At 48.3% G+C, this 12,371-nt stretch overlaps 1 protein-coding gene across 1 annotated transcript in view; it reads left to right on the plus strand.

Annotated features, from left to right (window-relative positions):
• The window catches only part of LOC307055602 (F-actin-monooxygenase MICAL2-like), a gene marked incomplete at its 5' end in the record, with an annotated part of 69,412 nt that overhangs the window by 6,890 nt on the left and 50,151 nt on the right, over positions 1 to 12,371 (plus strand). Inside the window, 3 exons of the mRNA XM_079707818.1 lie at positions 909 to 983; positions 5,756 to 5,796; positions 7,258 to 8,626. Of these exons, the coding sequence (XP_079563944.1) occupies positions 909 to 983; positions 5,756 to 5,796; positions 7,258 to 8,626 (1,485 nt within the window). The remainder of the gene's footprint in view (positions 1 to 908; positions 984 to 5,755; positions 5,797 to 7,257; positions 8,627 to 12,371) is intronic.

Raw genomic sequence — 12,371 nt, forward strand, 5'->3', positions numbered from 1 at the left:
ATTCTCAAGGCCCAGCTGGGCAAAGGGTCTTCATAACGCAGCCCACGGCATCCTGCAAATGTGTTTCCATCGGAAGCAGACCAAGAGGAGGGGTTGTGGCCATGGAGTGTCCAGGAGTTCAGTTAAAACTGGTTTCCAAAGGGTTTTGGGGGCTCTGGGGGTAAGGTAGAGAGAGGGTGGAGCTTTCTGCAGCTTCCAGGCTTCAATGAGAGCAGCTCTGGTTCATCTATGACACATTTGGGGCGTTGATGTGAGACTTCAGCTCCAAAGAGCTGCTCTGCTTAAAATGAACGTGTCATATATGCTTGTGTATATACGGACATATGTATATACATGTATGCATATAAACATGTATGCACACATGCTTATTAACAATGGGTGAGGGCTTCCCTGGTGGCGCAGTGGTTGAGAGTCCGCCTGCCGATGCAGGGGACACGGGTTCGTGCCCCGGGTCCGGGAGGATCCCACATGCCGCGGAGCAGCTGGGCCCTTGAGCCATGGCCGCTGAGCCTGCACGTCCGGAGCCTGTGCTCCGCAACGGGAGAGGCCACAACAGTGAGAGGCCCGCGTACCGCAAAAAACAAAACAAAGAGTAAAAACAAAAAAAACAATGGGTGAGTTAGAATGATGGCTCATAATTTGAGATATTTTCTGAAAGAGGGCAGTACCTGGCCCATAGCAGGGTCTCAAAACAATTTGATGAGTGAATGAATGAAAAGTTGGAAGTGTGTGTTATAGGGACAGGGAGGTTCGGTCTGAGGAAAGGAAGGGGCTCCGTCAATTATGACCATTAGTCTACTAACTTTTGGTAACTGGGCCATAAGAAAAAACTCCCTGTTTGTCCTACCCGTTTAACAGACTCTTCCTCCCTCCCCATCTTCTCTCCCTCTTTCTTTTTCCCACCACAGTTGTGCAGAGGGCCAACAGCTTCCAGTTTCCAACTCCCAGCAAATACCAGAGCGGGAGAAGAAAATTCCAGCCGAGTGAGTCATGAGCTCCCTGGGGGGTAGGAGGGGGCAGGAGCTGTCTGATTAATTCCCAGGGGCAGCTGTTCTCACCCCTCACATGTCCTCTCTGAACTGGCCTCCTGGATGTGAGGGGCAAGGAGAGAAATGTACTGTTTGACTATTTCTGCTGCTCACTAGAGGAAGCACTTTGCAAGGGATTTGCTACTTTTTCTTCCACCTCCCCAGCTCCCCACTCTGGAGTCACAGGGCCTTAGAACTCTACAGTTGCACTTGAAAGGGACCTTAGCAGCCATCCGCTCCAATCTTCTTGAAACACAGATGAGGAAACTGAGACCTGAGGGCTCTATACGTTTTGATTCAGTACACTGGAGTTGGGCTGGGGGCATCAGCCTGACTTCGTGTAGTAGTGGGCAAGGCAGTGAAGGAATCCAAAGACACACACACGCCGCACACACGCACATACACAAACGCACAAATACACACTGCCCTGCTCCTTTTTCTGAGCAGATTATGGTCCTGCATCCCAGGAAGAGCAGGTGGGTGAGGACCAGGGCCCGCGGCGGGTGCCAAGGCAGTGGACTCCCACTAGGGGGCGCAGTGACCGCGTGCCCGGTCGCGCAGCGTCCCAGGGCCAGCGTGTTCCTGGCGCTGCCGCAGTTACAGAGCAGAGATTCCCTCTCCAATCCTGAGAGGGGGCAGGGGCTCTTCATCTGATCCCAAGTCCATCGCTGCCTTCCACCTCCTCCTGCCCCCATGCTCCCTCTCCGGAACTTGCTGTAGGAGGGGTGGACCCAGGAAAACCTGGGGTTAGATGAAGGCTTCTTAAAAGAAACACTGGAGATGGAATAGCTTGCTAATTTAGTTGACTCCTGCCTTCTGAGTCAACGCCGACTCCTGGCCAGTGAGTCATTCTCTGCAACCCATAGACCTGCGGCCCCTTTCACTCGGGCCAGGCTGGGACAATGGGCACTTCTGGAACAGGACCAGGGCACACCTGAGTCGGCCACTTCACCTGGGGACAACCTAAAATGACTCTTGGACCATGGTGTGATCGCAGGCAGCGAAGGCAAGGGGAAGGAGGGAATCACCGTTTACCGAAAGCCTGGGGCAGGCCTTTCCCACGCGTCTCATTTACTCCCCACCTCAGCCCCTCCCCAGTCACGGGAATTCTGCTTCTATGGCTGGGTCCATTTGGGTGCAGATTCCATCCAGTGCTTCCAGCCGACTTTACTGAGTGCCACCAGAGCAAGGGGCCCGGCCCCGCCCTCAAGAAGTTCCTGATCTGGGGCGAGAGCAGGGAGTCTGGCAGGGGACCCTCACAGCAGGGTGTGGGTGCTGGAGGAGGCACAGGAGAGAGGGGACTGCTAACCAGCGGCGTGATTTCTCAGCTGTGTCTTTAGTTATCCCAGGAGTATCAGGTGTGGGTTCTCAAGTGCATGTAAAACTGGTTTGAGGGCAGGCCTTGAGTTTGAATCATTTCTATGGGCTTAGTGTCTAGCATGGGCCTGGTGCAGAAGAGGCACCCAGTCCTTGCTTGCAGAACGAATGAATAAGTGGATGAATGAATGAATGAACGAATGAACGAATGAACAAACTAAAGAACCAGGGACCAAGCCGGCTGAACTGAGTTGAACTCAGTGCAGGAACAAATAGAGAACGTGGGTTAGGCCTGAGCAGGCTGCAGCCCCTAGAGGGTGTTCCAAGACTTTGGGAGGATTTGAGTATTGCCTAAGCTCCAAATTCTGGGGAGCTGCACCCTGGAATCCCAGTCTTTGTGAAAATCCTCAGAGCCATCTTTTTGGTCATCTTCATTTTGCCCAAAAGGAAACCCACTGGGCAAGGCTGGTCCTGTGGGAGGGAGCAGGGCTTGGGGCACACCACCTCCTCTATCCCTTCACTGCCCTGTTAAGGCTGGCTCTGGCCCCAGCCCCAGGCAAGAGGATGGAGGGGGCTGCGTGCCTGCCCTTATCACCCTCACCCAGCTGACCATACTCACCAGAACGACCTTTAGGATCAAGGGAAAGGCCTCCATTGCCAGAGGACCCAGAGAAGAGGCAGCTGACCCAGGAGGGATATGGGAGGAGCTGGAATCCAGACCCTCATCTGTTCATCAACCTCCTTTGCACAATGGGACTGGAAGGGCCAGTGGCACCCAGGACTGAGGCTCCTGCAGAGGGCAGGGCAGACCTGGCTGGACCATGCTGAGGTTTCAAGCAAAACAAGAAAGGGCGAGAAGGACCTGAGTTGGTCAGTGAGAACCAAGCCTGTGGGCCGTGAGTTAGAGAAATCCTAGCCAGGATGGATGTGCAGCACCTCCTACTCCCCGGAACAGGTCAGCGGTTCAGCACTGCCTTTATTGGACACCACTCATGTGCATGGGAGGAAGGGAAGGGGATGGAATTAATATTTAGCTAGCATGTGGCGTTTACTTTGTGCTTTGCACTAGGCACCTCTTTTTATCCCATTTTATTTCTTTAGCTTCCCCATGAAACAGCACTAGGGTTCCTATTTTTCAGATGAGGAAACTGAGGGGTTACGTAACTCACTGTGTCAGGCGGCTGGTGTGGGTGTGAAAGGGGTGGGGTCCCAGGCTCCCCTTTACCATCCTCTGAGGAAAACCAAAGGCCTCAGGTGGGTGAGATTTCCCATCACCTGTCAGCTGGGCTCTGGCCTCCCCTTCCATTCCTAAGCACCTCCCAGGCAGTGGCTTGAATGGCAGGTGTTTTGCTTCCCCCATCTCCTCGAGCCCCCTGCCCCCAATTTCTATCCTGAAGACAGTCTTGAGGATCCTGTGTGGAGAGAGATCCCACTTGCTGGGTGGGGTTGGGGATTAGACACAGAAGAGGGGGGCAGCTCCCAGGTCATGACCTTGAGACCCCCAAGGCTTTCCTATCAGCTTGGCTCCCAAGGTGTTCTGGCTCTGTGTCAGAGGGTTCCTGGATCGCTCCTCGGGGGAACAAAAAGGTAGTCTGTGGAGCTGAGGGGACTTTGGGACAAGTTCAGGAGTTTGATTCAGGAGGTGGCAGAGAGAGGAGAATGAGGGGGCCAGGAAGAGGAGGAGAAGGAATTCAGCAGGAATTTGGCAAGCTGAGGACAGGAAGCAAGGCAACAACTGGCTCACAACTTTTGCCTTTTTAGGCTCGAACCATCTAATTGGGGGCTGAGAAGGGGGTTCGGGTGACAGGCAGGCTGGCCAGACGCCCCCCACCCCCCCACCCAGTGTCAGCTCCTGGCAGCCAGTGGCCTTTGTCCCCAGCAGCTCCTTCCTGCCGCCCTCAGATCTGTTCCCCCCAAGTTACCTTTCCCCTGGAGCGCTTCCCTTGGGGAGCTTGCTGATGGTGTGTGTGGCCAGCTTTTCAGAGCCCGGGCCTGGGACGCACGCTCTAATGTGCTTGCATTTGTAAGAGGAAAGCAGGACGGAGTACTGACAACCCCCTGTGTGGCTCCGCTGTGCACACGGGTCTGGAAGGAACTCCTCTTGGAGTGAGGCCTGGGTTTAGCCTGGCCTGGGTGGGTCCCAGAGGAGGAACCTCTCAGCCAAAGCTTTGCGGAAACTGAGGCCAGGGGATTGTGTTTAGAAACAAGCTGAAATCTGAAGGCTGGACACCTTGGAGGGAAATGGAAATGGGTCAGCTGAGCAGCCAGAAGCAGGAAGTCTGACAGGAGTAGGTAGTTAGAGACAGCGGTCCTGGGAAGTCTCTGTGGAACAGCCTTTATGTGCCAGGAAGGCTAACAGGAGAGCTGGCTGGGCTGAAGGGTCAGACATGGAGTGGGCAAATCTGGAGGCGAGGATGGTGTCTCCTGAATCCCTTTGAGGACCTATTACTGAAATGGTCCAAGAGGGAAACAAAATGCTCGAGTTTAGGTTAAGGTTACTAGGGGGTCTGTGTGCGCACATGTGTGTGTGCACTCATGAGAGAGGGAATGAGATTGATCTTATAGGCGACATCTGTCGGAATTCTGCTGTAACTAGACTAATTGGGTTCAGCTCCCACAGTTCAGAATGAGGCTCATCCTCGGCTCCGGCCACACTCCTTTCTCCTGTCGAGAAGGACAGCACATGCAGTGGCTCTCATTTGTTCCCTGACCAACAGGAGCTTGGCACGAACCCCACTCCATATGCTTCAAATGATCTGATACTCATTATAACCTCCCTCCCTTGTGTTCTCTTAAAATCTCAAACTAACCATCTTGTCTGAGAGCCCCGTGATACACATGTGGGAGGAAGAGCCCGTTTCCTTGTCAGTGACTGCCTCTCCTGTCTGTGCCCATGGTGAATGGTCCAGCATGCATCTTACGGGAAGAGGCCTCAGGTGGTTTACTGACTAAGTGATTTAATGCAGCCCCAGCTCCCCACCACGATGGCTCTAGGGCAAACCTTAGCGGTAGATGTCCGTTTCCCAGAAACACCCTGGAGACCCCTGTTTTAACTGTCGGGGACATTCTCATGTGTGTGTGAGACACAGTGGTTCTTGGACTTCTCGTCCTGGGACCTACTTCCCCCGCAGGAGCCTGACACTCCTACACCTGTTCTTCCAAGTCCCAAGCAGTGGGCTCCGGGGCCTCTGAATCCGTCTCTGGCATCTTCCTCCCTCTGACTCTATAGAGAGGAGCTTCACTGAAAACCTCCTCTTTTCATGATAAAATAAGGAAACTACAACTCTGTAATGGAGAGCATGTTCTTTCCTTGGTAGATATGACACCAGTGAACAACAGAAGACCTATGTCGCCTCCAAAGGAAGCTTCTCCTTCCTCTTCTCCTTCGCCTTCTCTGCCGTCTTCTTCAGCTGGTGTCCCGCATGCTCTGGATAGTTCCTCCCCGCCTCAGGTAAGTGCCCTCAGGGCCCTGCACAGGTGTGAGGGCGACAAGCTGCCTATACTCCTCCCACTTCCACACTGAGCTCTGGATTCCTAGCACCCTTGGGTCACCCCAAGTGCACAGCCAGGGCCAGAGGGATGCTCTGTCAAGAGTCCACCCCACACCTCTTCACTTGTCCTTTTCATGAAAGTGCACCCTGCTCCTTCTCAGCCACGGAGGGCACAGCCACCCACTCATTCAGCAGACTTTATAGGGCATGGAATCTGAGCTGGACTGCGGGATGCAGAGATGCTAGGGCTTGTGCTCTGCCCTTGAGGGCCTCACAGAGGGTGTGGATGAGCTGGCAGCTGTAGGAGGGCAGGCACAGAACACAGGGTACCTTTGGTAGTAGCTGAGAACCTTGGAAGCAACATCCCCCTTGAATAGAAAATGGCATCACCGAGACAGTCATGGTTGGACTCTTTCCTTCAATATGGGTTTATCAAGCCTCTATTACCTGCCAGACCTTGTTCTAGGCTCTGGGAAGTAGAATATCTAAGACAGAAAAGTACATACTCTTGTGAAGCTCCCATGACCAGAGCTCTTGGCAGGGCACAGTCACTCCTTCTCAAGTCTTCTTCTCCCTTTGCCAAGGGCCAAGCTCCTGCATGCCAGAAATGGCTGCTTTCTCAGTGGTGAGAGGCATGAGTCAGGTTTTGAAGGGTCATTGGAAGACCCTAAAGGCTATCCGGCCACCACAGCTCCAAGCCAGAAGGGTAGCTGTCTCTCCTTACCTTAATGGTCTCCAAAGAAGAAGCCTTGGTTTCTTGGTTGTTGGAGGAACATACCTATGAGTGGAATGTGCCCTTTAGTAAGGACCATGGCTGAGCTTCCTTATGTGCCTGGCCACCCACAGGGACCAGGCCAGCCCTCCCCTCACTGGCCCAGGAGCTTGTCAGTGACTTTGCTTTCTTTTCTGGCTTCCTACCCACCTAATCTAAGGCCCAGGAAAGATTTTGGTCCGTGATATGGGGTCTCTGGGCCAATTCCAGCCCATGCCAAGGCAGCCACTTAGAAGGAAGAGTGGCCTTCTGAAATCATCCTAGGCAGAATTCTTTTTGACTTTGGGTATCTGAGATCTGGAGAGAGGAATGGAGGGGGCTATAGACTGAGATGTGCGTTCCTCATATAAATAAATGCTGGGGGGCTTCCCTGGTGGCGCAGTGGTTGAGAGTCCACCTGCCGATGCAGGGGACACGGGCTCGTGCCCCGGTCCGGGAAGATCCCACATGCCGTGGAGCGGCTGGGCCCGTGAGCCGTGGCCGCTGGGCCTGCGCGTCCGGAGCCTGTGCTCCGCAATGGGAGAGGCCACAACAGTGAGAGGCCCGTGTACTGCAAAAAAAATAAATAAATAAATAAATAAATAAATAAATAAAAATAAATGCTGGGAACTTCTAAATATCACCGCTCTTTTTTGCCCATCCCTTCCAGGTGACAGTTTGCAACCCTCCTTCTCAGGTCTCAAGAGGTCATTTCAGTCCTTCCACCCCAATCTTCCTGAGGCAAGCCAGATCCCAAGGACCACCCAAGGAAATCCCCCTGCATATCCCTCATGGCCAGGTGCTGGAGCAGACAGAATACTGTCTGGTGAGGCCTGGTGGAGACGGCCTCGAAAGCTCGAGGCCACCCGGCCCTGCAGAGATGGCTTCCGATGGGAGTCAGGAAGCAGAGGCCCCTCCTGTGGGTACCAGAAGCATCCACAGAGGCCCACACCCCATTGGAGGGAAGGACAGGTGCTCGCCAGACCAACAGCTGTCTCCCAGGGCTGGAGAGGACCCTGGAGAAGGGAGTACCAGACCCAGGAGGGGAGAGGAGGGTAGGTCAGAGCTGGCAGAGAAGAAGTCGGGCTTAAAGAAGCTGCTTCTCACTCGGGAGCAGAAGACTAGGTTGCTAGATTGGAATGACTCCAACCCTGAGAGCTCGCGCCTGGAAACCAGGGTGCAACTTTCCCAGAAAAGCACCGAGAATGGCCGAGGAGGAAGTGTGCTGAAACCAGTCCGCCCCTTGCTGCTCCCTCGGGCAGTGAGAGAGACCTTACCAGCCCAGAGAGAGGCTCAGGAGAAGATGGGGACCCCAGCTGAACGGACTCCCAGGGAGCAAAGCGTGACCCCGCCCAAGTCCCCGCTGCGGCTCATAGCCAACGCCATCCGGAGGTCCCTGGAGCCGCTCCTCCCCAGTTCCGACAGTGGGAGAAAGGCCTGGGCCAAGCCAGAGTCAAAGACTTTGCCCACCAGCCCACCCCACGCTTGCACTCGCTCATTCAGCCTTCGGAAAAGCAGCTCATTCAGCCTTCGGAAGACCAGCTCCAAAGACTGGGACCAGCCGTCCCCCAAGAGAGACATAGCGAGCAGGGCCTCAGCCTTCTTCTCCCTGGGCCCCCCAGCCGCCAGGGCTGCCCAGCCCTCAGCCCCGAGCCCTCCTGACCCTGCCCTCCGCACCCACAGTTTGCCCAACCAGTCATCCAAGACGTTTCCTGCACTCGTGTCCCCACCCTGCAGCAAGATCGAAGATGTCCCCACCCTCCTGGAGAAAGTGAGTTTGCAAGAGACCGTCCCAGATGCTTCCAGGGATCCCAAGAAAAAGACCTCACTCTTTTCCTCCCTCAGACTCAAAGACAAATCTTTTGAGAGTTTCCTCCGAGAATCCAGACCAAGAAAGGACCTGCAAGACCTCTTCAGCAGCCCCAAGGGGAAGGTGCCGTCCATGGGCAATGCCCAGCCCCCAGAGAAGCTGGTGCAGCTGGTCAGTGGCACCTGTCTGGGGCATGGGGTCCCTCCTCCTTCTCCAGAGAAAGATGCAAGTAAGTGGCTCTTTCCTAACAAAAGTCTACCGTTCATGCTGGGCAATTAGTTATTGGATTAACAAGCAGGCATCTTTCATCTCTTTTTGCTTCTCAAATTAAATGCTGACAAAAGTAGGAAAACTTGAATTTAGAAAATTTGAAAAAAGTCTGAAAAAATTAAATTTGAAATTACGTTCTAGAAAGTTTTGGAAGAGACAAAGAATCAACCATAATTGCGCTACTTTCCCTATCATTGACCATATGAATATTTTTCACTATTATACATAAAATTTTATCTTTTAAATCAACATATCATAGCTATTAAGCCAGTTACCTCATAGTCTACATAAATGTGATATAATGGCTGTAGAATATTCTGTCTAGTGTTTATGTTATTATTTAATGAACTATTTTCTTATCGTTTAACACATATATATATATGAATATATTTATATTTTGTATATGGTATTGAATGAACATTTTTATGCATATAGCTTTTTCTCTCCTTTGAATTATATTTTTTTAGGATAGGTTCTAAGAAATGGAATTACTAGTTGAAAAGTGTGAGTTTTTTAAGATCCTTAACTGATACTGACAAATGGTTTTTTAAAAGAGAATTGTATGGGTAAAGACTATATAGGTTTTTCCTGTTATTTCTTACAACTGTGTGTTGTAAATTTCAATTAAAACAAGGGGAAGGTACCAGTTTATATTTCACCATTAATGAGAGTACCCTTTTCACCACACTGTTACCTGCATTAAGTATCATATTTTTTCAGTGTTGCTATTTTACTAGTCAAGAAAATGGTGTCTCTTTTAAACTTGTATTTTTTTATTACTAGCTTAAACACATTTATGTATATTTGGCTACCAATGGGACCTAAGGCTTTTTTATATTTAAATCTGATTATAATTTTTCAAATTATAAAATTAATTAATATATCAACAGATCAGAATAATTCAACAATAAGGAAATATTTTTAAAAAGTAACATAATCTCTCATATCCTTAGAGACAGTATAAACACATAATTTCTTTTTTGTTGTTGCTATTTGTTTGATTGCTTTAAACAAAGTGATTCTACCATCCCTATTGTTGAGAACGTTTTCTTTATTTCTCTAAACTTTAAAAAAATTTAACTTTTATTTTGGGACTTCAGTTTTCAAGCAAAAAATTATTTCTCTCTTTTGGTGCTTTAATCAAAAAGCTATACAGATTAACAAGAGACTTTATTTTCAGCCAATTCAGGATGAGCATGGACAGGCTGGTGTATAACTACACCCTTTTTATTACATCATAAAGTTTAATCATGCTGTGCAGTTTTTGATAGATAATATATTCACATGGCTCAAAATAAAAGGGTACAATAGGCACAAAATGAATAGTCCTATCTCCCATCCCTGTCCCTGTCTGTCCCTGAGCCGTCCAGGTCCTATCCCTGATGACAGATACTATTATCAGGTTCTTGGGCATTCTTCCAGACAAAATTTATGAATATATGAGAAAATTTACATATCATATTCTTTCTTTTTTGAACAAATAATAGCATGCTAGCATATTGTACATACTTTTTTGAACTTTTAATTTTATTTTGGAGGTCATTCTGTGTTAGTACATAAAGAACTTTCTCCTTCATTTCATAGCTCCATGGTATTCCATTGTGTAGAAGTACCATAATTTATGTAGCCAGTCAGTCCCCTGTGATGGAAAGCTTAAGTATTTCAAAATTTTGTTATTGCAGACAGTGCTACAATAATGAAGAACTTGGGCCATTTGGCATATGTGTGAATTTACCTCTAAGATAAATTCCTAGAAGTGGAAATGCTGGAACAAAGTACATGTGAATTGAGAATTTTGATAGGTATTGCCAAAATTGTCCTCCATCAAAGTGATGCTGGTTCACCCTCCCCAGCAGCAAAGTATGAGAGTATTATTTCTACACTTGCAGTGCGCTACCCAACTTAAAAAAAAAATCTTTACCAGCCTGATTAGAGATTGAGCATCTTTTCATACATTGAAGAGTCATTTGTATTTCCTTTTCTGTGAACTGTTGTTTCTGTCTTTATCTAATTTTCTGTTGGGTTGTTGGTATTTTTCTTGATAATATGTAGGGACTCTGTAAAAGGGAAACTTAGCTTTTTTCTTGCAATATAAATTACAAATACTTTTTCCAGCTTCTTGTTTGTGTTTAATTTTGTTTATGGTGGTTTTTGCCACATAAAATTTTACTTTTATATAATAGTTGTGGCAATTTTCCATTTTATGGCTTCTGGGCTTTGTACAATATAATTCAGAAAGAACTTTTTCTAAGTTTATGGACAAAGTTTCTTATTTTTTTACATTTATATGTTTATATCAAGAAATTACCCTAGTATAAAATGTGAGCTATGGATACAACCTTCTTTTTTTAGATGTCTCTTTGGTTATCCTAAAATAATTTAGTGAATATTCATCTTTTCTTCTCTTATGTGAGATGACATCTTTATCATATATCAGATTCCTGTACTTGGACTGATTTCCACACCATCTATTATATTCTATTGAGTTGTCTGTTATGTATCAGTTCCACACTGTTTTGATTATTTTCCTTTATATATTTATATATTTTAAAAATTCTGTATTTTACCATCTGGTAGGAAGAGTATTTCATTATTGATCTTCTCTTTCAAAACTTTCCTGGCTCTTCTTGCTTCTTTTTTTTTGTTGTTGTTGTTGTTGTTGTTTTTGTTTTTGTTTTTTTTGCAGTACGTGGGCTTCTCACTGTTGTGGCCCCTCCCATTGCGGAGCACAGGCTCCGGACACGCAGGCTCAGCGGCCATGGCTCACGGGCCCAGCCGCTCCGCGGCATGTGGGATCCTCCCAGACCGGGGCACGAACCCATGTCCCCTGCATCGGCAGGCGGACTCTCAACCACTGCGTCACCAGGGAAGCCCTCTTCTTGCTTCTTTGATATTTTGATATTCTATATGGACTGAGCATTAGCTTGCCTATGTACCCCAAAAATCCTGTGAGTACTTTTATGGGATTAAGTTTACAAACTAACTCGGTGAGAATTTACAACCTTATGATATGAATTGCCTTCCCATTTGCCCATATCTTTTTTTGTGACCCTCTGGAATATTCTAAACTTTACATCATATAGATCTTGCATATTTATTGTTAAGTTTATTACTAGATATGTTCATTTTTGTTGCTGTTATAAATAAGATATTTTCCATTTTATCCTCCTACTGTTGTGTATATGAAATTTATTGATTTCTGTATAGTAATTTTTTTTTTAAAGAAGATGTTGGGGGTAGGAGTTTATTAACTTATTTATTTATTTTTGCTGTGTTGGGTCTTCGTTTCTGTGCGAGGGCTTTCTCTAGTTGTGGCAAGTGGGGGCCACTCTTCATCGCAGCGCGCGGGCCTCTCACTATCGCGGCCTCTCTTGTTGCGGAGCACAGGCTCCAGACGCGCAGGCTCGGTAGTTGTGGCTCACGGGTCTAGTTGCTCCGCGGCATGTGGGATCCTCCCAGCCCAGGGCTCGAACCCGTGTCCCCTGCATTAGCAGGCAGACTCTCAACCACTGCGCCACCAGGGAAGCCCCTGTATAGTAATTTTTGACCCATCCATTTTTACTGAATTCTCTTTGCTTGTAAATGCTTTTCAATGACTTCTCCTAGGTCCTCCCCAAATATACAGTCATAACGTCTACAAATAATGATAATTTTACCTCTTGTTTTTAAGTTGTATAGCACTAACTTATTTTGTTTCCTAGTTT

This window comes from Hyperoodon ampullatus (genome assembly GCF_949752795.1).
Source record: "Hyperoodon ampullatus genome assembly, chromosome: 7".
Taxonomy (NCBI): Eukaryota; Metazoa; Chordata; class Mammalia; order Artiodactyla; family Ziphiidae; genus Hyperoodon; species Hyperoodon ampullatus.